Source organism: Culex quinquefasciatus, chromosome 1, assembly GCF_015732765.1.
Source record: "Culex quinquefasciatus strain JHB chromosome 1, VPISU_Cqui_1.0_pri_paternal, whole genome shotgun sequence".
Taxonomy (NCBI): domain Eukaryota; kingdom Metazoa; phylum Arthropoda; class Insecta; order Diptera; family Culicidae; genus Culex; species Culex quinquefasciatus.
This window is the reverse complement of record NC_051861.1, coordinates 93,736,149-93,762,938: the sequence shown is the minus strand read 5'-3', so window position 1 is coordinate 93,762,938 and position 26,790 is coordinate 93,736,149. Positions and strand designations below refer to the sequence as shown.

The 26,790-nt window shown below is 40.4% G+C and overlaps 2 protein-coding genes across 3 annotated transcripts; one reads left to right on the top strand and one right to left on the bottom strand.

The window, feature by feature from the left end:
• Positions 1–3,166: 3,166 nt before the first annotated feature.
• Positions 3,167–22,437, top strand: LOC119767346 (fl(2)d-associated complex component-like). 2 transcript variants are annotated; one of them, XM_038255739.1, is made up of 5 exons: positions 3,167–4,254; positions 11,478–13,940; positions 14,015–14,314; positions 21,001–21,283; positions 21,344–22,437. In XM_038255739.1, exons 1-5 carry the CDS (start codon positions 3,448–3,450, stop codon positions 22,072–22,074), a joined length of 4,584 nt encoding a protein of 1,527 aa, XP_038111667.1. In that variant the 5' UTR covers positions 3,167–3,447; the 3' UTR covers positions 22,075–22,437. The 2 variants fall into 2 exon arrangements, with proteins under 2 accessions (XP_038111667.1, XP_038111673.1); XM_038255745.1 differs by lacking the exon at positions 14,015–14,314 and having other exon boundaries at positions 3,168–4,254.
• LOC119767351 (speckle-type POZ protein-like) lies at positions 22,432–23,715 on the bottom strand. Its single transcript, XM_038255754.1, has 2 exons — positions 23,588–23,715; positions 22,432–23,519 (listed from the first exon to the last, which is right to left on the bottom strand). The coding sequence occupies exon 2, from the start codon at positions 23,507–23,509 to the stop codon at positions 22,469–22,471; it is 1,041 nt and encodes a 346-aa protein (XP_038111682.1). The 5' UTR covers positions 23,510–23,519; positions 23,588–23,715; the 3' UTR covers positions 22,432–22,468.
• Between the last annotated feature and the right edge of the window lie 3,075 nt (positions 23,716–26,790).

The following is a 26,790-nucleotide window of genomic DNA, read 5'->3' as shown; positions in this document are numbered from 1 at the left end:
GAATGCCAAGTTGACGGTTCAGGGCAAAGAACTTGGCTGATTTGAGGTTTTGAAGTAGGTGCACATTCTTGCCTTTCAGTGTGACAATTCCGGATTGGAGGAGGACGGTTTTCTTCAGCTGAAGCCGGACAGCGGTATTAACCGGAGGTGGCCCGCGCCGGTTTTGCTTGGCAAACCCGACGGTGATCACGTGGATCGTTTTTGGGAAGAAGACGAATAACATCCCACAATGATCTCGATCGAGAGCCGCTTCTTGTCTAGAACCGACCACTCTCGGGATTTCGCTCGAGATCCTTCCTCATCCGGAACATGGCCCATCGTCCTCATCCGGATCCTAGTTCCGTCTAAATCAAAACAAAAACATAAACAATAACATTGCGCGAAATGTCATGTCAAAGTCAGAGCTGTCAGTTGTTGACATTTCGATCTTTCATGTTTGACAGTGAACCGGCCGTGCCGAGGGGTCATACAAAGGTTGAGTCATGGTTCAGAGCCAGAGTCTCGGCCCGAAACTTCAAACACGAACAAAAGCAGCGAACCGAAGATTGGCAATGACATTTTGGAATTTTGACAGTTTGGAACGCATGAATTACCCCATTATCGGTTTCCCGCATGGGTGATGTGGAAATTGTTGCACATGGCTGAAGTTAGGAATTTTGCAACTTATTTTAATTTATGCTAAATTTCAAAATTTAAACACGAATCTACAATGAATCGATGTGAAAACTAAAGATACACTAAAGCCACGATGATTTGATGTGCAATCTTGACCAGAATCGCGAAAAATATGTTTAAATTGAAAAATAATAATAAAATGAATTTTGGTCTAGAATTTATCGAAACATTGTCTGTTTTGTAAGACTTAATGTTATTGCACAATGGATATAGATTTTTTTTAAATAAAGTAAATTTTTCGGTTCGTCCACAAACAATCTCATGTTTGTAAACAAACGACGCCATATTGCCAATGTTGTTCGGTAGCTCATATCAGGCCATCGCCGGGGCCCTTTTCAGAGCCCACTGAGTAGTCTTTTATTAGTCTATGTTTAATCAGTAACGAAATCTCCAAAATTTTATTCAAAATCAGAACAGCACCCAAATAAAAGAAAATCGTTTAAATTAAACAGGACTCAGAAAAATCTTAAATTTCCAAAATCAAATCAATTCAATTTAAGTAAATCTGTACAACCATTAAAAAATCTATCACAATATATTTGTTTAGGCAATTTTAACAAGTTTTTGGTAGAAAAAGACAACATTTGTTAAAATTTAAACTTTTTGGTGTGAGAAAAACTGTAATCAAAAAGTTGAAGTTATCTCCCTTGTGATAACTTGATGATTCCGAGAATATGTTTTTTACTTTGAGTGATTGATTTATGTACTTCTTTTCTCAGTAAATGTTGTCACAATTTATGTTAATTTGCTAACAATTCTTCAAATGGTTCATAGCAGAAAAATTTATTATGTTATTATTTCAAAGAGTTGATTTGAAAAAAATGATAAATTTCACGGAGATCTTCAAATTTCACGAATATCACGCTGTCCGCGAAATCCTGAAAATTCACTAACCCTAATTATATTCAACAAAATTTTTGTTGAATCAAACCTCGTACAGGCTGATTCTACAAAACATTTTTCTGCGTGAAATTACAAGCCATGGTTTCAAAATTTTGATGAAAAAAGTGTTTTAAAATGACGTAACACCTTATAATTAGAGAGCCTTGAGCTTATTAGAGAACGGACATCTTAAAATACTGAAACTGGCACCACTACATGCACATCAGTCAAAATAGCTTGCAGCACTGCAATTGTCAAAGCACCTGCGAGACTCTTTTCAGATTCTCTTTTGATCAGTCAATTGAACTAACACAAACTGAGTTTAAACATATTTTATGCGACGATGTCGGTTTATGGTTGGTGTAAATCTAAAATGAGATGCTGCGTTTGCAAAAATTTCTCACGAAGTTATTAGCGCCCGAAACTGACCATTTTTGAGCGGCATTAACGCGCAACGACATAATGAGTTTACGAATCAAATCAAAATTAAAATTGAAAAAGAAAATTTAAATTGTTTTGTTTTCAATTTGTGTTTTGCACTTTTTCGAATAAAATATAAATCACCCAAATTACAATACTTCCCATTGATTGAACGCCAACTGAAATTTCTTCTGCTCGATTGGTACCTCCGTTTGACAGTTCTCGTGCATCGATTGGTACTTTTGTTTTGAGATGGCCGTTCTCTAATAAGCTCCAGGCCTCGCTCCAGACTCTCTATTATAATGTGACCCTCATTTTGCGACAAGACTCCGCCTCCCGGGTCTCCTAAGTGTGAAGGTATGGCACGGGGAGAGGGCACCGAATACCTATATTTACACATAGAATTTTTTGCGTCTGCCTCGGGATTCGAACTGGCGACCTCTGGATTGTGAGTCCAGTGCGCGGTCCGATTGATCCACACAGGCACCTGTCCAGTTGTTTTACCATCATTAGCTGCCAAAATAAAAATCTAAGTATATACGAAAATTTTATATTTTGCGAAAAATTAAGTTTTTGCGCAAACAAAACATTTTTAAACAAGCCCAAACATGCTAAATATGATTATAAATAAAAAAAAATGCATTTAAGATTGTTTTGAGTTGATTTGACTTCTATTTTCATCGATTTTCATGGAAATTTTGAAGTTTTTTTGAAAAAATGTTTTTGTCCCCTGATTTTTCAGACCAGTTTTGAAGGGGGGGGGGGGGCGACATAAAACGGCCTAATTAAAAATAAAAATAAATTTGAGGATTTTTTCTATTCCATTCCTAAAAAAAATATTGTTATTTTTCAGATTTTTTTTAATTTTTGAGACTTCTGAAATTAAAAAACAAAATAATCGAGTTATCTGCTTATAGATTGACACGTCCATTGCCTTTTTTTATTATCTATGTCTCCTAGATTCGCAAAAAATAGGGTTTTTTAAGGTTCAATAAACAAAATTATCATTTTTTTTGCGTTTAGAGTTTTTTTGAAACCGAACAGTTTCTATAAAAACTAAATTAAATTTATTCTAGGATTTAAAACTGAGTACTCGTTTGATCTCCGATTACAGCCTCGCCGTACACAGACCAATCAACGCTCCCCTCGATCTCTCTGCATCGCGACGTTCTTCGAGCTCCTTTTGCGTCACCCTGTGCTACGATGGCCGCGCCGTCGCCGAGCTGTCAAATCGGGAAAATTTTCGTATCGCGGTGGCATCATTCCGGATTGTTTCGCCCAAAACGGTGTCCATTTCGGGTCGTTCCGTTCGCTTCCGGCAGTGCAAAGTGCAGTTCGGGGGTCCGCCCTTCCGCGACGGTTGTTTTCGGGTGCGAATTCGTGGGTTTTGAAGGGGAAAAATCGTGTTGAGTTTTTGAGCTTGCGGCCGCGAAATATGTGCGATTCGGTGCTGCGGGTGTCGAAAATAAGATGTCTACACCTGTGAAGCGCAAAATTACACTCGAGCTCAACCCAAACAAGAAAGTGCTGCCGAAGGATCGGCCCAGCGTGTTCCAGCGCCTCGGCACCAAGAAGTTTCCCCTGCCAGGCGGAGGAGGAGGTGGTGGTGTAGGAGGTGGCCCCTCGTCGTCGGTTTCGTCGACCGCGGCCGTCGGATCGGGCCAGGAAGCGACCCTCAACAAGGAGGAGATCGTCAAGCGTATCGTCGGCTGCGACGAACCACCCGAGCCGGTTCCACCGCCCAAGATCGTTCCGGAGAGCGTGTCGGCGCACGCCCGGCTCATCGAAGCGCAACTTGCCGCGAAGCTTGGCAAGGTCATCGTCAGCCGGGGTGAAACTATCGGCGCTCCGCCGGCTCCGGTTCCACCGGTTGCGTCGTCCTCCGCTGCGGTCAGCACTTCCGGTCACGGTGTTTCTTCGTCGTCGGCTGGCAGGAAAGAGTCGGAACCGGTTCGAGGTGAGCGAGATCGCGGCGGCCACACCGGCTCAAAGACGACGGGAGGAGAACGGGGCGGTGGTTCGGGGAAGGGAACTTCCGGAGGGGGAGGTGGAGGAGGCGAGGGCTGGGATCAATCCAGTCTGGAGAATGCTGATCAGGACATCCTAGAGCGGAAACGTAAGGAACTTCAGCACGAGCTCAAGCTAGAGATGGACGCCAGCGGTGGGGGAGGGGGAGGTGGAAGTGGCCATCACCATCACCACCATCATTCGTCGTCGTCTTCGTCGGCGGCGTTGAAGCAAAAGGCCAGCAAGGAAACGCTGACGGTGGTGAAGAAGGTGAGTCTTTTTTATTATGGTACGTTCGTTTGAAGAGCCGGTGTAGCGCTGAGTGTGTGTCGTATCCTCTCTCAGGAACGGTCATTGGAACCCGGAAAACGGTTGCACGTAACACGCAACGGTTAGAGAACCTGGAACTCATTATAGAATGGCCATCTCAAACCAAAAGTACCAATCGAAGCATAATAAGCTCCAGGTTCTCTAGCAAGAGTCACTGATAATGACCAACGAAATCGACGAAACTGTTGACCGAGATTAATCAAGCTCAACCTTCGAGGAACCAACAGCCGCGGCTAAACTCAACGACGTCTACCCCGACGGTGTACCTGTTCGGTGTTTTAAGGCTTTGGCCTTGCTAAAAACATAAAAAAATTAGATCAATAGAAAAAAAAAATTGAATTCAGTAAGTTTTTTGTCCAATTTTGAGGCAGTTTGTATTCAAGCATTTTTTGTATATCAAATATTAAAACTGAACACTTCCAAACATATTAAAACATAAAATTTCAGAGATTTTTATTTTTTTTCTATTTTTAAAAATAATAGGAATTTATGGTGCTACAACATTTAAAGATTTTTTATTTAAAAGATTCCAGTAAAGTTAAATTCCTTAAATTGTTGAACCCTTTTCATAAAATTTAATTCATTCTAATAATTGAACCAAAGTCCAATAATTCCTAAAATCATTTCAATTAAAAAACTCTTTAAAATACCCAGAAAGTCCAGAAATTTAAAAAAAAATAATATTGCGTAAGTCTTTAAAATTCCAAAAATTTCTATTTTTTTAAATCTCTACATTTCCCAAAAATCTCAGAATACAAAAAAAAAACATTCAGAAACATAAAATATAAAAAAAACTTCAGAAATTCTTACAATTACTTTTATTACTGAATGTCCCCAAGGTTTCCGAAATGATTAAAACTCTTAAAATTACAGATTTTTTTATATTCTCAATTTCCACAAATTCCAATTTTTTTAAATAACCTTAAATCTCTCAAATTCCTTAAACTATCAAAACCCACAAAATTAAAAAAATCCATACATTTTTGAAATTCTCAAATTCCATAAACCTGATGAAGTTCTTCAAATAATCTTAAAATAGTAAAATTAAAAAATAAATATTATAGAATTTTGAAAAATATATAATTTTTAATTAATGTGTATTTTAAGTATTCAGGGGCGCCGACTCTGGGGGGGCACGGTACTTTTTGCCCCCCCTAAAATTTGGCTGGGGGGGCAGCCCATACATTGTGCCCCCCCAGAAATTTTGGAAGAAAAATATACTTATATCAAATATAAAAAAAGGAAATAATTGAAAATAATCTAAAACTTAAATGAAACATTGTTTGTACACACGGATAGAATTCTTGTAAGCGAATCCGTAAAACAGTTCAAAAACATTTCTTGTTTTCGAAATCGCAGAAATTTTTGAACAAAATCGTTTACAATTTTCTGGATTTAGATGGATTATTTTTCTAAATCGTCAACGTTTTATCTATACCACTGTGCTCTCTAGGAAAATCAGTAAGCTTAGTACAAGAGCACTGAGGCATCGGTGAATGATTTGAGAGATGTCGGATTTTACGGATTTGCTCATAAAATTTCTATCTGTGCATGTTGTTCCAAAAACAAAACCAATGTTCTTTTCCCAAAACACTTCATCTACAATCAAACTTACGCAAACTCTTGCGAAAACAATCATCATCTTTTCAAACGCAACATTCTGCAATTTGCCATTGTAGATCAGGATTTAGCGAATATAAGCTGAAACACTTTCCAAAGTGGTAATTTGTTGACTGCTTTACATTTACAAAAATGCTGATGAATTCGATAATTTTTTGGGTAATTTTAGAAAGGATTTGAAAAGATTTCAAATACATTTGTTAACCGCTAACCATTCTTTACCAATTTAAGCCGAAAAATACAATTGTTTCAAAAAAAGTAAATTTTTGAAAACTAGCGCACCGCTTTACTGAGAAACCGACAAATCTGAGACAATTCCACATTTTAATTTTAAAAAACAAGCAAGTTATGATCGATAAAAAAAAGGCTGTAGAAATTTTAACTGCACCCCCAAAAAATATGCCAAAAATCAGGGAGTAGAGAATAATACTAAAAATAGAACATTTTCAGGATCAGATCAGCATTATTGAGTATTGGAAATCCATTTTAAAACGTTTTTGGTCGTATTCTTAAATTCTAAAATTCTAAAATTCTAAAATTCTAAAATTCTAAAATTTTAAAATTCTAAATTCTAAAATTCTAAAATTCTAAAATTCTTAAATTTTAAAATTCTTAAATTCTTAAAAAATTAATGCATGTAATAATTTTTAAATTTTCGATTTTTTTAAACATTGCATTTTATTGAAATTTCTAAAATTCTGATTGTTTAAATGTCTGGATTTCTGCTTTTGATTTCTTAACATTTTTTTAACTCTAGAATATTTTTATTCTATTGTTTTTTTTTTAAATTTTGGAATATTGAATTTTGTGTAGGTATCTGTTATTTTTTTCTAAATTGCAGATTTGAAAAATGTTTTTTTTTTTTAATGTGTATTTGTATTTTTAAATTTGTGAAGTTCCAAATTTTTGCGCTTTTTTTGTTGTTTTTATTTTTAGAATATTTGTATTGTTAAATTTCTAAATATCTGATTATTTTTATTATTGACTGTTACTTCTAGAAAATAAGTGAGAATATGCCAATGAGAAGGAATTCGCCTTCCAAACATATAAAAAAATCCCCTCAATTAACATTCTAATCACGTTTTAATAAATAATCTTTCTCTTTAAAAAAAATTATTCCGGATGAAAAAAATCGTATCACGTCGTAATAAAAATTTTAAAATCCGTGATATACAAGAAACTTTAACATCTAATCACCACTCTTACCTATCGATATCGGAAAACAACCGTGCCCCCCAACATTTTAGACTAGTCGGCGCCCCTGTAAGTATTAATAAATTTTAGCATTTAAGGAATTTATGTAATTTTAGAATTTTATTAAACTTTAATAGTTTAAATTAATATTTTTTATAAAAGTTAGATTTTTTGAAATTTAGATTTTTTTCAATTAGAACCTAAAAAAATCCGGGATTTCAGGAATTTTAAAAGTATTAGAAAATTCAAAATAGTTTAGACATTTTTGTTAATTTCAAAAATTTAAGGAATATTTGAATTAGATTTAGATTTTTAGGAATTCCTGGAACTTAAGCATGTTTGGAATTTGAAGATTCCAGAACTTCCCAAAAATTGTAAAATCCAGAAATTCCCAAAATTATCAAATTCAGACTTACCTTTTGACGGGTGCGACAACGGTTTGCTATGATACCGGTTTTTCTATTCGCACCAAGATTCGCACCATTTCTCATCACAAATTCAAATTTCAAATTCAAATTTCAAATTTAAATTTCAAATTCAAATTTCAAATTCAAATTTCAAATTCAAATTTCAAATTCAAATTTCAAATTCAAATTTCAAATTCAAATTTCAAATTCAAATTTCAAATTCAAATTTCAAATTCAAATTTCAAAAATTCCTAAAATTCTTTTAAAAAAAATAATTTTCTAAAATTTCTTAAATTTTTAAAATTTTTACAAAAAGCTATAATTTTCAATAATTGAAGAAAATCCGAAATTCCTTAAATATCTAAATTCCGAATTCTTTAAAATCACAGACTTTTTTTAAATTTAAAACATCAATTTTTTAAAATTTCCAAAAGGTTTAAATTCCTGAAGATTTTTAATTTCTGAACATTCATAAAAACCTTGTAATTAAAAAAAACTCTACCTACAAAATCCAACAAAATCCTTAAGTACAGAAATTTACATTTCTTCAATTCCTGAATAACCTAAAATTCCTAAATTTCTTTAAATTCCAGAAATTTAAAAAAAAATCCTTTGTTTCAGATTTTTCTATTCATAATTTCAAAATTTTCTAAAATCTTTTAAATGTCTTAGAATATCAAAACTCCATAAAAGATAAAAAAAAATCTTTAAAATTTTGAAATTCTTTGATTCCACAAATCTCTTAAATTGTATTAAGGTCGTTGCAAATATTTTTCAAAGTTTATGTCGCCCCCCCTTCAAAATTGGTCTGAAAAATCAGGGGGCAAAAAAAATATTTTTCCAAAAACTTCAATATTTCCATGAAAATAGAAGTCTAATCAACTGAAAACAATCTAAAATGCATTTTCTGCATTGATAATCATATTTAGCATGTTTGGGCTTGTTCAAAAATGTTTTGAATTTTTATGAAATTTTTTTCGCAAAAAATAAAATTTTCGTCAATACTCAGATATTTTGGAAACTAATGATGGCAAAACAACTGGACAGGTGTATAATGTAAATCAGAGGCGACTCGTGCCCGAATGTAGTACCTGTTCAATGTTATTTTTTTAAATTCTTTATTATAGAGTTTTTCAGCCGGAGGCTGGTTCAACTCTTTTGGATGATTTGACTTCGTGCTTGAAGTCGACCCGGTTTCAATGTTGTTTTTAATAAATATTGATTATAATAATAGATCGTAGTAAATTTTTGAATCTTGATGTTAAAAAATGTTTTTGAAGCTTTTTTCTTTCCAATGGCTTTTATTTTTATGTTTTATTATTTTTATACTATTATAATTTTCTATTTATGCAAATAATTAATTACACTTATGATCAAGACTTTTTTATCTCGTTAAAATGTATTTTTAAGACTTAATCATTAGCGTGGCGAATGTGGAAAAATAGAGCAATCGCTCTGCCATCCTTATCGAAATTCAAGGGAAGTTATTGAACATTGTACTAAAATTCAAAACTCTTCATCAGGATGTTCAGAAAAAATACCACATCCTTCACAAAGGAAAACTGTTTGTTGGGCTTTTAAGGCCCAACTAATGTTGAGCTAACTTGGTTACTATTTAAAAATTCAATTGACATTTTACTTTATACTTTTTAGAACCAGGTCGTATCGCCTTTGATCCATTGTCAATTTTTTAGAGAATTGTATTTACTCACTGTTATGTCCTCATGGTTTTGGAATTTAATTTCTGAATAAAAAGAAGAGCTTCTTCTGATGTTAAAAACAAAACTATATTGACATGAATCCGAGATAATGAAAATATTTGTTTTTAGCATCAGTGAAAAAAAAGTTTTCAGAACAAATTCATGCTACAATATATGATAATATTATATTTAACTAGAGTGAACCGGACCAACAGTCTGAATAAACACAGTCGTTTTTGGAGCATTTAATGGCATCAAATCTCGCACTTTTTAGGACTGCATCCGCTTTATATAAAATCATCCTGAAAATAAAATAACGATCATGGTTGAATCTACGATCATAATTCTTCTCATGTGTCCCGAGTCTGGAAAAAACACAGTACTTTTTTGTTTCAATTGTTTCAATTCAATCTATCAATCACACTATCTAAACTTAACATTACATCACTTTCCAGTAGAGCAAGAATCCACTAGTTACACTACTAGTGTACCAAGAAGATCGAAGAGGTTCAACGCGCGCAGTTGAACATTCCAGTTTTAAAACAAGCCATCACCAGTCTGCGCAAAACAGTCTGATGCCTTAAAGTGCGCCAAATATAGAGCAATAGCTGTGGTGCTCTCGCGCTCTCTCATTTATTCATGCTCTCAACATGCTATCAACGCGCTGGCTTGTTTACCTTTTGCAAGCAGCTTCCTGCAGAGCTGAGCGAGCTAAGTCAGGCCTGGGGGTGGCATTTCGCTCTCTCCCAAAAATGCTGTCAGTTCACGCTCTCAGATTGAACCAGATTTACCAACACATCGATAATGCCGCTGCGTATGAATAGGATGCTCTTTACATGTGTTGAATTTTTTCCGTATGGAGATTTTTTCCCCGACGTTCAGAGGGTCGGTGTGAACGCGACGAGCATTTGCGCGTGGCCCGTCAGGCTTGCTCGTTTTAGTATTGGTGGGTTGTAAAGAGAGGTAAAGAGTAAAGGGTGGCGGGCCAATGCTTTTTTGGTGCATGCAGCGCTGCTGAGCATAGGACGTCGATTTTGTTGCCGTATATTTAAACAAAAATTGTAATTGTATGTTGCTGGTTGAAAAAGCACCGCGGTACTTAAATAAAAAAAATATTCGCATGAAATCGTCTACCTGTTCAATGAACAGGTTGAACAGGTGGACGAGTCGCCTCTGATGTAAATGTAAATTTTAAAACACTTTTTTCATGAAAATGTTGAAACCTGGGCTCGTAATTGAAATTTTTATACTTTTTTATTTCTTTTTTTTTTGTTATTTTAGGTATTTTTGGAACTATAGATTTTTTAAAATTTCTGAAATTTTAAAATTTTGATTATTTTTGGAATATCATGAACTATAAGAGTTAATATAAATTCAGGACTTTTTAAGATCTTGTTGAATGTTTGGAAGTTTAGGGAGTATTAAGAACCTATAAAATATATAATTTTTTGTTTTGAGTTTGAGAATCTTAGGAATTTCTGGAATCTTAGAATTTTAAAAATTTCTGGATTTTTTGGAATCCTAGGAGTTTTAAGAAAATCTAGACATTTTAGGAATTTAAAGAATTTCATTTATTTTTCTAATACAGGAATTTTAATTGGTTTGGGAATGTGAATAATTTCTGTTATTTTAGAATTTCAGAAATTTCTTTTTTTCTTGTTTTTGGTAATATTCAAGAAATTGTTGGATTTATAAATAATCATGAGCTTTTTGGTTTTTTTTTTTAATTCAAGGAATTTTAAGAACCTAAATAATTTTTGAATTTTTTAGAATTTTTGGAAATTATGGAATTTTAAGAATAATGTCTGGATTATTTTTTTTGATTAGATTTTGATTTTTTTTTTGCGTTTTTTTGAAATAAGTAATTATTTGGATTTTCTTATTATTATTTTTTTTATATTGTAGTTTTTTAATTTTGGTTTTGTATTTTTTTTTATTTGGAATTTCTGTAATGCTTGGCATTTTTGCTGTCGGTTGTCGTCCATCCGGATAGAATCCTTCCTCGAAACGGATTCGCTTGTGCTCCTTCTTGTACATGGGCAGAAGTTGGTTCTATGGGATGGTTCCCGCTTCGTACAGATAGCTCAGCCACCTGAAAATAATGATGAAAGTTTAAGCAAATCAGAATGTTTTATGAAGTAATGTAAAACTTACCCTAGCCCTCAAACGAACGTACCATTATAGCCTTGAGGATTGACATGAAACTAAAACCTTTGTTCTCTCTCTCCCTCTCTAATTCCAGCGACCGGTTCCGGTGCGCAAGGTGCCCGTTTCGCGCCGCCGCTCCTCGTCCAGCTCGGACAGCTCCAGCAGCAGCGGTTCCGACTCGTCCGACTCGGACTCAAGCTCCAGCTCGAGCAGTTCGTCGCGGGACTCGTCGGCGCGGCGGCCGGCCACGAAAAAGCGCGGCACGATCCGGCAGCGGCGCGGCTCGAGTTCCAGCTCGGATGGCGGGACGAAGACGAAGCTGGTCAAGAAGCACGTGAAGAAGGTGTCGGCGGACGGAACGAAGCGGATCGTGACGAAGAAGGTGGCGGGGGGACACGTGACGAAGATTCGGGTGAAGAAGGTGACCAGTCCGGGGGGGACGAGCCACTTGAGGAAGGTGCGGGATGTGTCGCCCGGGGGGAAGGTTGGCACCAAGTACACGGTCAAGAAGGTGGTCGCGGTGAAGAAGGACAAGCTGGCGGTTGTGGTTGATGCTAGGGAGCGGGTTCGGGAGAAGGAACGGGAGATGGTGTTGCAGCGGAAGCGCGAGTCGGCGATTAAGGAGAAGATTCCGTCGCGGAAGAGTCGCTCGCCGAGGTCGCACATCAGGTCGAGGTCGCCGCGGTCGCGGCTGTCACCGCGTGGGTCTTCAAGGGGGCGTGAAATGCTGAAGAAGAAATCTCCGGAACCGGTTGCGCGCTATCGCGAAGCTCCGGCCACCGTTGTAAGGAGGGCGGAGCGTTCTCCGGATCCTCGGCTGGACGATCGTCGTGGACGGCACGAATCTGTTAAAGATCGTGATCGCGGACTTCGCGAGCGAGAGTTGTCCCGGGCTAAAGAGCGTGAACGGGAGGAGGCGTTGGCCCGTTGTCAGGAGAGGCAGCGCGAGCGGGACAGGTTGGCGAGTGCTGGGAAGGAGCGCGATCGTGCAGTTCCACCGCCGGCACCGAGTTCCGGATCCGGATCTGTGAGTCGAAGTCGCGACCTGGACGGAGGTTTGGACAAACCTGATCGTCACCGTCCGGTGGAACGGCTGCTGCCTCGTCCGGCGGAGCGAGCGCGTGCCCTAGCCGCGGCCAGATCCCCAGGAAAGCACGATCACGACCGGAGTCGTACGCCGAACTCCCCGCGTGCAACGCGTGATCGACTTCCGCGGGAGCGATCGTACGATCGTTACGAGCATCATGACCGGCGCAGCAGATCACGTGAGCGGGAGTATCCGCCGCCTCAGCAAACGATCGTGCGTGGGGCTCGGGCCAGGGACAGTCCGTACGAACGGCATCCGTCACCGCCGGCCCCGGCTGGGCCGATTCGCCGTGACGACTACCGTGAAGATCGTCCTGGCTACGAGCGAGATCGCGGAGGACGACATGATTACGGTCGTAACGAATACCCGGATGATCCTCCGCCGAGACGTGACCACGTGGAGCGCGATTGGGGCGGTGATCGTGAACCACCACCGCGGAACTTCGATCGCCGAGGACCTCCGCCGGAAGATCGAGGAACGTGGGACCGCGGAGATCATCACGGTCCACCGCAGCACAGCCACGGTCCTCCGCACGATCAGGAACCGTACCAGCAGGGATCGTCCCGCAACTGGGAGGACCAACCACGCTGGAAGGAAGCGGACGGCTGGGTCAACGACAAAGATCGTCCCGACTGGAAGTACGGCGATCAACGCCCTCCGCAGAAGCAGTGGGAACACGACGATCACCCCGGAGGTCACACCCACAACCACGGCGGAGGACGTCCGGGTCGCTGGCAAGGTCCCGACCAGAACCAGGGCCCGGGCAACTGGCACGGCAAACCCAAGGAAGACATGGACTTTGGCGGGCCACGACACAAGCTGGCCGGCCGACTCGGCGACGTTCCCGATCGTGGGGGCATGTTCCGTCGGCACACGCACCAGGGACCGCCCCCAATGTATCACCACGATCGCAAGATGGACCGTGGCGGTGGCCACATGGACCGGGGAGGCCGCGGCGGACGCTTCGGACCACCTAACCGGTACAGCATCAACCGTACTCAGCAAAATCTAGCCAACCAGCAGATGCAACACCAACACGAACATCATCATCCGCACGGACCCAATCAAGGTCCTCCGATGCAACATCAGCAGCAACCTTGCGGCATGCCGCCTTCCAACCCCAACGCACAACCCGTGATGGCACCGCAAGTCCCGGAAGTTAAAGAAGAAATTCCAGCGACTGCGGAACCGCATCCTTCGGCTGCTGCCCCCGACGCAGTCCCCCCGACCGATCAACCAACTCCACAACCAATCGCGGCCGCTTCAACCGAAGAATTGCCACCTCCGAACGAAGGTGCCGAAAAGGTGACCGATGCAGTTGAACCGGTGACCTCCGAAACGCCCGCTGCCGTCACTGAAGAAGGCGACAAACCCGCGGAGCCTGAGGCGGCTGTCGCCGCCGAACCCATGGACGAGGACAACCTGTCGGAGATCAGCGACGACCCGGACGACATCCTGACCAGGGAAGAGGTGAGTCTCGCGTTTTCAATTCCTCAACACCCCCGTTCTCAATCATTTGTCCCCCCTCGTGACACGCTGCACAGGATGACTTTGGTGAGTCGGAACCGTCGGAGACGGTTGTGGCGGCGGCTGCGCCGCCCCCCTCAACCGCCCTATCGTCCTCGATGATGATTCCGTCGCAGGTGCTGCAGAACCACCAGCAATCACAAGACGCGCAGAATCAACCGTCGCTTCCCCCACGGCGTCCTTTTTTATCTAAGGCCCGGTACAAATCGTACGACGGGTGTATCGGTGGGCCAGCGCCGCCGGCGCTGCTGCTGCCCGATCTGTACGCCAACGTTGACGACGGTGGTGGCGGGACGACGTTTCGCGTCGGAACGGGAGTAAGAGTTCCCCCTCTGTTTTTTGTTTGTGCGTGTTGTGCGTTGCTTTTGCGTTGTTTTCGCTAGATTTTTTTGGTTCTTTGTTGGTTTTTCTACCTTTGGTTGATTCGCTGTGCTTTATTAGTTTGCTTTCTTTCGATTCGATGTGGGAAGATCTAGGGAATGTTCACGGAAGACGGGATTCCGCGGAGTCAACACGTTTGATAGCCTAACTCGGAAAACGGGGATTCGTTCTGCTGGACTCGACGACAAGTAACAATGTTGTCAATGATCGAACTGATCGAGCTTCTCGACTCTGATCACTTCCTGGTAGCCTGAGAATTCGAGCTAGGCTATCGAACGTCTTGACCCCGCGAAATGCGATGATAGCGCGGATGAACGTCCAGCCAGCGTCCCTCAAGTAACGGCAAAGTATTCTTGGAAGTTCTAAGAGCTGATCGACAAGACAAGTCCACGAGTCAAAATCAAACCATCCACATTAACGACCCCGGGTCTTTTGTGGTCTCTAGATCAGTTGCGAATAGGTAACAGTCATTGGCCACCAACGGCGCCCGCCATGTCAGTTTGTAGAACTCGATTTTAAGGGACGGGAATGTTAGTTAGCGCAGGTTGCTACTAGGGCAGCTGTGCTGTGCTGTGCTTACACCCCACGAGCGCCAGGAACCTGAAAACTTGTTAGTAGGATAGGGTGTTTGGTCAGGATTCATCATAGAAGATGATGATGCGACCCAAAATCATAGTGTTTGTTGAAAGGTGTTATATATTATTCTCAAGGCAAACAATCGGATGCTGCGGATGAGACATTTCCCGTTTATCGGTTGTTGAATTTTCAATGAAATGGTTTAGTCTTAGACAGCCGGCTGTGGAAAGATAGAACCAAATTCATTTGTAATTAAAACTGAAGGGTTAAACAGTGTAATTTTTAACTTGAGATGATTTCCCGAGTTTTAAATGATTGATGTTTAGTGAGGTACTGATTAACTTTGCGAACGACGAGTTACGATGTTTATCGAGATGAAATGGTATGATAGAGTTTGTTGTTGTTGCACGCCGCGATGGACGCGAAAAATCTTGCGACCCGACGGAAAGGCATCGCAAATCGGACTCTGCACAATCCTGTTTTTTTCACTTTGTAAACAAATACAACCATCTGCTCGCACTGATGGAACATAATTCAATGATTTCCCCCGTCCAGCGCGTCCCTTCACTCAATATTTCTGCATGCACAATCCTGTCTTTTTCATCTGGCAACCCTGTCTCAAGTTATGACCACTTATGTGATATTTATGTACCCTTTTGAAGCTGGATCTCACTTAAATGTAAATAAACTATGTCCGGATCCATTATCCGACCAATTAGGTTTTACAGCGTGACGTCATTTGACAGCTCGTGTGCACTGTTTACATGGTCTTCGTCGATTGTCGACGAATTTCCCCGAACAAAATCGACGACCGCATCGAACTGTGCTAAGTCCATGTAAACCATGGAAATATACCTTCTCTAATCAAACACCTATCTTCGTCATATGAAGAGTTTGATGCTCGATTAAAGCTTCAAAAATACTATTTACGCTATAAACTTACCAGCAACAGCACCGCCTCAAGTAACCACGCAAATTTATGCCATTTACTGGCCAAAAAGATCTAATTTAATGCATTTTTGATCATAATTCCTATTAGGTTTAACGCCGATTCGGTTTTTAGGTTAGAAAGTTGACAGCTTGGCTGCACTGTTTACATTTTTTGCACATGTGCTGCCGTTCTACGCATAATTGTCCCATGTCAGTTTTTGACGATTTTGACTTTATGCCATTTTTAAGTTTAGTCTGATGTGTACTTTAAGAAAAACACATAAAATCTGGTACTTTGTTCGGAAACTCATCAAAAACAACACCAAGTCTGTTTGTCCCATCGTTGAACTTCTACGCATAATTGTCCCACCAAGTATTTTCTTACACGGAATCATTAGTTGTACTAAGCATTATGCCTTGTTTACCTGTTGTATAGCAAGAGGATCACAAATAAGGGTGATAAACTGCTAACTGGGACGATTAGAAACACATAGGGCGAATAGGAACCCACGGGACAATTATGCGTAGAAACACAGAAATCGGTCGAAAAATTTCAATCGCGTTTTTCTCGGTTGCACTTTTTTGAGCATGGGACAATTATGCGTAGAACGGCAGTGTGTCTCAGTAAAAATGTGTGTGCGTGTGCGCTCGTGACGTCACGCTGTAAAACCTAATTTTGCGAGACCATTTCTCATCATTTTGGTGACACACACATCCACACGCAAGATGAAAGGTTAACTGCTTAACGAAAGTCGCCATCAATATCTTTTCACTTGCGTTTTCATAGCGTTTAAGATAAGAAAGTGCTTCCAACTACCGGCAACATGTTCTTTTGAGCATTAGTTAGTCACTCACTTGAAAAATAATCCCTAAAAATTTAAATAATTAGCAAGCACCATAAAAAAAACAAACGCGCTAAGTCTTCTGACGTTTCAATTTTGAATACCCATTCAAATCGAAGGCTGAAGAAAACCGAGCGAAAAGCAAAGGCAAATAAAGAACAAAGGGTGGCCACCAACACCACCAACATGCTGGTGCAGTGCCTGTTGGAGTGAGCAAGTGCTGCCAGGAAACTTTCGCAATAAATGCTACTTTTCGTGAGTGTTTGCTTAAATTTTCATCAATGTTGGCAGCACTAAGGGCAAAAATATAAAAATTTAAAAATTCAAAGATTTAATAATTCAAATATTCAAATAATCAAATATTCAAATATTCAAAAATTTAAAAATTGAAAAATTTAAAAAATCAATAATTCAAAAATTTAACAATACGAAAATACAAAAATACAAAAATTCAAGAATACAAAAATAAAAAAAATCAAAAAATGCAAAAATACAAGAATGCAAAAATACAAAATAAAAAATGGGTTAAAAAAAAGCTTAAAATTCTTTTAATATTATTAATATTTTTTTTAAATTTAATTTATTTATGATTTTAAAATTAATTTTTTTTTTAATTTTTTAAGGCCGTTGCAAATATTTTTTGAAGTTTATGTCCCTCGGCTCTGAGCGAAGTCGAGGAGGGAGAAAAAAAATAAAAAAATATAAAAATTGAAATTACAAGCCTAGGTTTCAACATTTGGTGACAAAAGTGTTTTAAAATGCATTTTACAGGCGTACAGTTGCTTTCCAATCATTAGTTTTGAAAATATCGAAGTATAGACGGATTTATTTTTCGGCAAAAAAAACTTTTCGTGGGACTGTACATTGGTATTTCATGAAAATTTAGAATGTTTTCAATGGAATTCAAACATGCTAAATATGATTATAAACGCGGGAAAATGCATTTTAACTGATTTTCAGTTGATTAAACTTTAATCTATATTTATAAAAAAATTCGATGGTTTTGTTCGAACGCGAATCAGTTCAATACGAAGCGTCGGATCGAAGTGCTCTTTGTTGCGTTGGGTTCCTATAAGCCCAAGGAAGGTTTTTACGCTAACTAATTGACACTTTGGCCACTCTGGAACCGATCCCGGAGCATCGGCAAATTGTATGGAGAAAGTTACGTAAAATCATATTTTGATCACAGGAGGCTGAATAAGCAAAAAATCAACAAACGTCAACAAATGAAAAAAGGCAGAACGAAGTTTGTCGGGTAAGGCTTGTTTTCATTAAAATTTTGAAGTTTTTCGAAAAAATATTTTTATTCAGGCCAAATTTGAAGGGGGTGTGGGCGACTTAAACTTTGAAAAATATTTAACGGCAATTTTTTTTTTTTTAATTTTTGTTAATTTTTTTATTTGTTTATTTTTTTATTTTTTTTATTTTTGTTATTATTTTTTTATTTTTTTTGAAATTTTTGTTTTTTTTTTTATTTTTTTCGTGCATCATTAATTTTTAATTTTTATAGGAAGCGGCCGTGGCTGACTGGTTACGGTGTTCGCTTTGTAAGCGAATGGTCCTGGGTTAGATTCCCATCTGCTACCAACGAGAAAAAATAGGAAATATAAATCTTGAAATACTGAATAAGAACGAAAAATCAAAGTCGCTCGAGTCGGGGTATAAAAATTGAAATAACGAGCCATGGTTTCAACATTTTAATGAAAAAAGTGTTTTAAAATGCATTATACACCTGTTCATATGTTTTGCCATCATTAATTTCCAAAATATCTAAGTATTGACGAAAATTTTATTTTCTGCGAAAAATAAAATTTTTGCGGTGCTGTACATTGGAATTTCATTAAAATTCAAAACATTTTTAAACAAGCCCAAACATGCTAAATATGATTATCAATGCAGAAAAATGCATTTTAGAATGTTTTCAGTTGATTAGACTTCTATTTTCATGGAAATTTTGAAGTTTTTTGTAAAAATATTTTTTTGTCCCCTGATTTTTCAGACCAATTTTGAAGGGAGGGGGGGGGGGGGGGCGACATAAACTTTGAAAAATATTTGCAACGGCCTAAGTGTTTTTTTTTAATTTTTTCAGGTTTTTGAATTTCTTTTTGTTTTTTTTTTAAATTTCTTTAAATTTTTTTTAATTTTTTTTCATAATATTGTCATATATATATTTAATATTGTTTAATTTTTTTATCTTTTTTTAAATTTTTATTTTTTTTAAATGTTTTTTTTTATTTTTTTTTTATTTTTCTAAATTTTTTCATTCCGTTTTAATTTTTTTACATAACAAAAAAATTAAAATAAAGTTTTTTTCCGTGCATGATTCGATTTTCCGTGCATCATTCCATTTGCCAAAGTAGCAAACCAGCAGAATAGCGGGTAGCAAAGTGAAATCCCGAAGAACTCGACGCCAACATTTCAAAAAGCATCATGTACAAACCATGCGTTTTGAGAAAAACGCATTTGAATGTTCTGCATCCATTTTCAATTCCCATTTTAATATAAAAGCAAAATGAGATGTTCTAATGATAACAAACGATGAAAAACGTTGGTTTTATTGATACTTGATCGTCCAAATTCAATTAAACATGATTTCCGTAATTTTATTTGAGAAAAACAAACATAACTTCTTTTGAAATCACCAACGTCTATAGAGGTTTCTACGTGCGCATGTATTGCGTGTTCGTACACAAAAAAGATTGAGGTTAAATTTTGTCCGGCCAGCAAAATCAGATGGTGCGCTAGTGTGCGTACGCGAAACGTCATAAAGCTCTATATCACCCTGCTGTCATTGAGGAGGGCGCTTTGTTATGATTCGTTTTTCTTCGCCGAATGTACATGGCGCTTTGTTCATGTTGCTTTTTTTTCGTCACGAGGTTTATGTAGTCTTTTGTTTGACAGGTTGACAGGGCTATATAAACAGGGACTGCTGATGGCAGAGATTTTGTTTATGTTACTTTATTCAAAATCATGATTAAACAGACTTTACTGAAGTAACTTTTGCTCATTTTTGGTGGAGAGGTAGCTTATTAGGAGTACTTTCAGAATATACAATAACCCAGAAAGTGTCAAAATGTACATGATGCCTTTTGAAATGTTACCGTCGAACTGAGAGCAAATTTGCTACCGCGACAGGTACCGCGGTGGGGTTTAAACTGTCTCAAGTTTTCGTAGAAGGGAAGAGTAAGTCACTCGGAAGAGTAAAAACAGGAGTTGTTGTTTGTCTCGATGCTCAGCACGTAAAGAAGGCTGCAGCCGGACGTGCGAGCTCTTTTATTTATCCTTCATAGTATTCATTTCACTAATACCGTTACAAGTAAAGAGAACGTCAAATGACATTTTAATGATAGGGCGGTACCTATCATGGTTGACGTCGGGTGCAAATTTGATTTCCTTCGATGTTTGCTACCCGCGCTGGAGATGCACTAAGCCTCGACTCGACTGATTAGAATGCATTTTTGAAATATTTTTTTTATGTGGTTGTAAAAGGAATAGCATAACTTTTAATAAAAGTGAAAATAAACAGAAATGTTCACAAAAAGTTGCTCTACTCGTTGTTGTACTTGGTTTTAGTAAATTTCAAGGAACAATCCAGATTATCCAGCATCATCCAAACACGACCGCTTATTAGGCTTAAAATGGACATATTTCCCCTAATGTACAATTATTAACAGATTTTTCTTTTTCAAATTAACATGTTAATTGAAATGTTTGAAAAGTTGCATTTAAAAGCTTTATAAAGAAATACTCAAAATAAGGGAAAAATTACATCTATTGGAAAAAAAAATATAGAAATTATTTATTTTTTGACAAATAATAATAATCTCTAAAAGTCAGTTGGATGCAATCGTCAGTCGATACACACAAAGTTGACCCGAAAGAATACCGAGCTCAACACTCAAAGAGCCGGGTGACTCGACGGATCATGGTCTTGATGATCTCGAGGTGAATGTGGTGACCGCATTCATTTGATCATAAAGTGGACTCATGGCAAATCGACTTGTTCCGATCTAAAAGGAAATTATGCAATTTTTTTCACTGTTTTATTCTAGTTGAAGCATGCCTTTGGTTGTTGCCCTTAGATCTTATTATTGTTTCCAGCAAACCCCAATCTCTTTGTCCAATATCATTGAGATATTAAAAGGTGCAACAAGAAGTTGAAATTCTTTCTGTTCACTTTTATCGTTCTCCTTGACTTAAAATAGCTGCTTATTTCATTTTGCTTTCTACTTTGTCAGTGATCAACTTAATCAACTCCCCCCTCTTCATCGCAGGAAATTGCCCAACTAAACGAATCGGCTGCCGCCGCCGCCGCCGCCGACAAACCGTCCGCCGAGCACGGTGAACCATCGAGTGCCGATGGCTTGCCGCTGGAAGGGTCCGAACTCGGCGCAGCGACGACATCCGAGAAAACGGCCGCCCAGCAGCATCCCGATCCCAAGGACCCGAAGGTGGCCGGCAAGCTGCACGCCAACAAGGAACTCAAAAAGGACTTTGAGACGCTGGACTTTGAGGAGATTTCCGACGGGGAGCTCGAGGAGGAGAACAAGTTCAAGGGTGAGGGGTTGTTGCTTTTGGGGGTGAGGTTGACGGTTTAACTGGTGTTTTGTGTTATAGGTCTTGGCGACGCTCTGGGCGTGGATTGGGCCAGTTTGGCACAGGAAACGCGCGCCAAGCTGCGGCCCGAGCAGACCATTCCGGTGTCGGCGCGCAACCGCTGGAAGGCGCACCACATCCTGCTGGACATTGGCATTTCGGTGCGGCTCGCCGGCGAAGCGTACGCCCAGCGCGTCCTGACCGAGTCCAAGGATAAGCTGCGCGATGAGATCCACGAGTTCAAGGCAGCGGCCGCGGCGCAGAAGCAGGCCGCGGTCAAGCGCGAAGAGGAAGCGCAGCAGCTGTTCCACGGGGTCAAGATCAAGAAGGAGGTGCTGGACGAGGACGAACAGAAGGAGGTCGCCGAACGGGAGCAGCAAGCCGCAATCAAGGAGGAGGCAGAATCGGCGGCCGCCGCCGAAGAGCAAACCGAGCAGGAGGCAAACCTCGCCGAAATGGACAAAATTCTGCACCCGGTGGCGTCGGTGCACGTGGCCATGCGCGAGCGAGCCCGTGCGCGTCGCAATTTGATCCTGCGCGCCGCCGGCCCTTGCAGCAGGGCTCTGAGCGCGCGCCGCGATCTGGAGATTCGACGCCAGCTGTGCGGATTCCCGCCGCAGGAGTGCAACGAGCGGATTGCGGAGGGCGCTGCGGCGACGACCGGCGCCAGTGCCGAGCTGCACGATGCGGTGATGAAGCTGTTCCAGGCTACCATGCAGCCGGCGACGGCCAACAAGATTGAAGTGCAGTAACGAGAGAGAGTGTGTGTGTGCGTGTTTATCAGTTAAGAAGCTGTCTCTACGTTTAAATTAGTATTATGCTTAAATTGAAACCTTGTGGTCGCGAAGGTCGCCGAGATCTTCCGCCCCAACAGAGAGTAGAAGGTCGTAATTGTGTAACGTGAGTAGGTCATCAGTACGCAAATATAATAAAATTGTATGTTCTTTTAGTCCAAACTATTCCGATTGGAAGTTGCACACACGGTTCTTCGCTTTCATAGTGTTAGATCTGCACAGCTCCGTAGATTCCGTTTGGCCTCCCCCAGGGCCTTAATTTTCTCCAGAAGCATGCTAACAATTAAGAAGTTAATAAAAGTTTTAACAGTAGTACGCGAACAGGTGCTTTATTAATTGCAAGATGACATTCCTAGCAGCCCCCTTTGGCAGCCATCGCCCTGATCGTTTCGTCCACAAGATGCGGACACGCCCGCACCAATTCCTTCCAGCCGTCCGTCTCCGTCACCTTGGCCGCCACGCTGCCGCTGAGAAACTGCAGCACGTGCTTCTTCATCTCGAGGTCGTCGTACAGGTCCGCAAGCATCAACGTTTCGGCGGCAGTTTCCCAGCTGAGCTTCTCCAGGATGTGGCAATGGCAGTGGCTTTTCAGCGTCGGAACGTCGTACTTATCAGCCGCTTTGTACAGCGCGTGGGCCATCGTCTCCAGACTGGTCAGCTCGTCCGTGTAGATGAACCGGAGCAGCGCTTCGAAAACCGGCGGTTCGACGTCGTCGATGGAAACGCAACTCTCGATCGTTTCCTGCATCGGGTGCTCGAACATGGCGCTGAAGACGGAGCTCCTGGCCGACAGGATGCACTTGTGTGCCGGGAATCGCTGGCCAGCGACCAGTATGGTGACGTCGCCAAACTTGCTGTCGACACCGACGAGGGTCTTCAAATCTTTGGCCAAACTGCTCGGTAGAGGTTTGGGGGTTTTTGCCAGCTTTTCGTTTATGATCGTGGAATGAACTGTTATCTTGCACTTAATTACGAGTGTATCACCTGGCTTGACCTTTTCGAGCAGATTATCCCTTGAAACATAATCATTCCACCCCCAGTCGCTTTTCACCATAATCTCATGCTTGCAGGTTTTCCGCAATATTGGATTTCCGTTTGCGTCAGCCAATGTAAATTCCAAAGTCGCAGACGCTTTGCCTTTCGGCGACGACACTAATTCAACAAACAGAGAACAGCACTTTTCATCGCCGTTGGCCATTGATGCGTTTGGATAGAAATTCAAGCACCATTTCACCGGTTCCTGCTCACCGGAAGGAAATTGGGGCGAGCATTGCTTCCCTTCGACGTTTTCCAGCCAGACGCTGAAGTTGTTGATGACCCAAGTGTAGCGGTACTCGGTTTTCCTCACGGAAGTGACGTACGTCTCTCCGTCGTTGGTTCCGGTCGGTTCCATGGTTGAAGTTCTGTAAATAAATAAGTTTGTCAAAGTTGGTTGGTTGTTACCATGCTCTTGTTAAGATTGTAACTCACTTTTTTGTTGTTCAGTGGGCAAATTGAAACCAGATAGGAAGATGTTTTCCGGACAGAGCGAGCGCTCCGTAGAAACCTCGTAGCAGACTGACGTGTCCGTGCCGTGTGACAGACGAGGTCCTGTTTTGTTGTTTTGACAACGGCCTGATGATGAGCGGCGGCAGCTTTCGAAAGATCTTTCGATAACGGCAGGGTTACCAGGTCTGAACAGAAAAAAATCTGGCAAAAAATCTGGAAAAAATCTGGCAAGCCACTTTTCTCAAAGTAATTAGCAATTTTGTGTTCAAAAACAGTGTATTTTCACTTTTTATACATTATAGATTCACAAAATAAACAAAATGCATCAATAAAACAATTTGAGGAAGAAATAGAAAAATATTTTTTTCAAATCGGCACTCAAAAAATCTGGCAATGCCAGATTTATCTGGCAACCTGGCACCCCTGGATAACGGCGTCATACACTGAAAACCCAACCATGGTACACCCTTACCAAAAATCATGATTTTTTGAGTTCCAAATCCCACTTTTCATACGATTTTTTGAGTTCAGGTACTACAACCATAAAAATGGTTATATGGGTTGAACTGAAAAATTCGTATGAAAAGTGGGATTTGGAACTCAAAAAATCATGATTTTTGGTAAGGGTGTAGTTGCTACCATATTGTAGGGTTAAATTGAGAACACGCACCGACGTATTTTTGCTGAAAACATTCCGGGCTTGGATTGACTGATTAACGCAGTCAGTTTTACTATGTCGAGAGCGGCATGGTAATTTTAACCCTCCAATATGGAGAGAATGAAAATGATTTCGTAATTGCTACCATGCAATTTTGTGGAAGCATGGTACATATTACCATACACACAAAGAAAAAATACTCTAAATTTAAAAAGATCGTTCGTTGGATTAAAAGTTCGCGTTGGTGAATATTCGTAGAAAGTTCAAACTTTTTAATTTAAAAGTTAAAAAGTTGTTGATACTACCATGCATTTCTGGAACAAAATCGTTGTATAGGTCAAAGTTTTTTACTTTTAATATAAGAAAAAACTTTTTATGGCAAGAATAAATAACATTTAACATTACAGTGATGATTTTCGAAACATGTGATGGATTTTATTTCAATATTTTAATGTTAAAACAGTATGTTTTCGATTTTTTTTTGTATTTAACGGATCTGCTTATGGTTGGCCAACTCCCGCGTCCAAGCTGTACCGATTCTTACGGTACGCCACCGGTCACGTTCGAAGGCCCCAGGCTGAGCAGGTTACGGATGGATGTTTCGTTGGGGAGCAACATCGCGGCCTTTATTTTGGAGCTCGACAGCGATGTAGAGAACAGGGTGGTCTCGTTGCCGGCCATCATCAGGACAGGCTTGGAGGAGTTGGCCATTGGTTGTTGATTCGGGAAGGGAAGTCGACGTTTTCCGGCTATTAAGTGAAGCGCATGAACGGATAGTTCACGATTACTTCGTCCTCCTTCGAGAATGATACAGATATTGCCAACTCGCCGTCAAAGTTCATCCGGCCGAAGCTGCGCCGTTGCGAGATGAGCGTTTGCGGGCGGGAGTTGCTGAAAGAGTTTTAAAGTAAATGAAATTGGCTAGACACTGAACACATTCTCAATACTCACCTGTAACTTCTTCGGTATTCCAGGTAGATGTTTTTGATCAGGTTCGTCGGATCTCGCTCCATCCTCTGGAAGTAATCTGAGTACGACAGCTCTAGGACCTACGGCTTTCGTACAGACGGTCCTTCCAGAACTAGTGCAATATGTTCTTCCGGATGTTTAGGTAATACTCGTCCCGCAACGAGAAATGGACTGCGGACCCTCGGGACATCCCACACTGTCCCGTCATCACTTCTGGCACATGATGCTGCTGATGGTCGTAAACCGCCGGCACCGAGTGCAACATCCGTGCTGACCACCTCCGATTATGCCGCTACTCGTCGTTTCCCTCTTCCATCGGATCCTTCTCCTCACCGTGAAAATTAACTTTTTCGTACTTGTTCAAAAAGCGGATGTAAATCTGCTTCTACGTCAATCTCGTTTACCCACCCCGGGCCACCACCACCGAATACAACCGGTGCAAATCCACATCCCGACCTCCGATCTTCGGCAACCACATAAACGGCGTCCTACAAAAACAAACAAAATAATCTCAAACGCACGCTCAAACACCACCAAACACCCAAGCTTCCTTCTTACCCATTTCGGTCGTGAAACAGCTGCAGGTCCTGCAGGAAGCTGCAGCCATGGCCTTATCCTTTTGAAAACCAACTTTCCCCTAATCTCCCAACCTTGTTCCGCACCCGCACCCGAGCCCGCACCATCCTCTTTCGAAGGTTTCCGCGTCCAAGTCCTGGCAGCGGCCGCGTTCGGTTTTGATAGTCGTTGTGGACCTCCACTCACCGGAATCACCAAAACGTTTGTTTACATTTTGGACTTAGGCGAACACGGTTAACGAGAACCACAAAATGAAAGAAATTTTACAGTCGAATTAAAAGTGAAAACTTTTAAATCAGTGAGCAATGAGATTTTAAAAAACTGTAGCAGTAAAAGTTTTCATTTTCAAAACAAGAAAAAAACTTTTAATGTAGCAAATTTTAACAACTTTTTAATTTTAAAGTAAGTTACTTTTGTCATTACCGTAATATTTTTTTGTGTGATTTGCGTTTACTTCCATCAAAAAGCCACAGTTAATTTAATAAGCAGCATTTTTAGCAAATGTTCTTAAAATTACCATGGTCGGGCTTTCAGTGTATGCACACTTATGTGGAACTGACTAGTTTCATATTATGGTTTCGGAAAACAATCGAATATTCGCGGCGACTTATCTGACACTAGGCTTATCGACTCTATTTCTCAGTGTAACGACTTGTTGTGTTGAACGCGAGGTTAAACGTCACTGAACAAACATTTTGTCGCTCTGGCACCAAATAGAACCTAGCGATTTCCACTCTCGCCGCACTTTTTCTCTCCGCCTTTTCTGTCAAACTTAACAGTAGAAGTCCTCGCGTGTTGCCGTCGTAGGTTTGAATGATGATGATGGCCATTTCTCCACGTAAAAATAGTACAGTAGACATATGTACGCGCAAAATCCGCGCAAAAATAATACATAAATTTTCGTCAATCAAAACAAGATGGAGGAATCACAACAAACTTAGCTTTCACACTGATCGAGTAATACTGAATTATAATTCATTTAC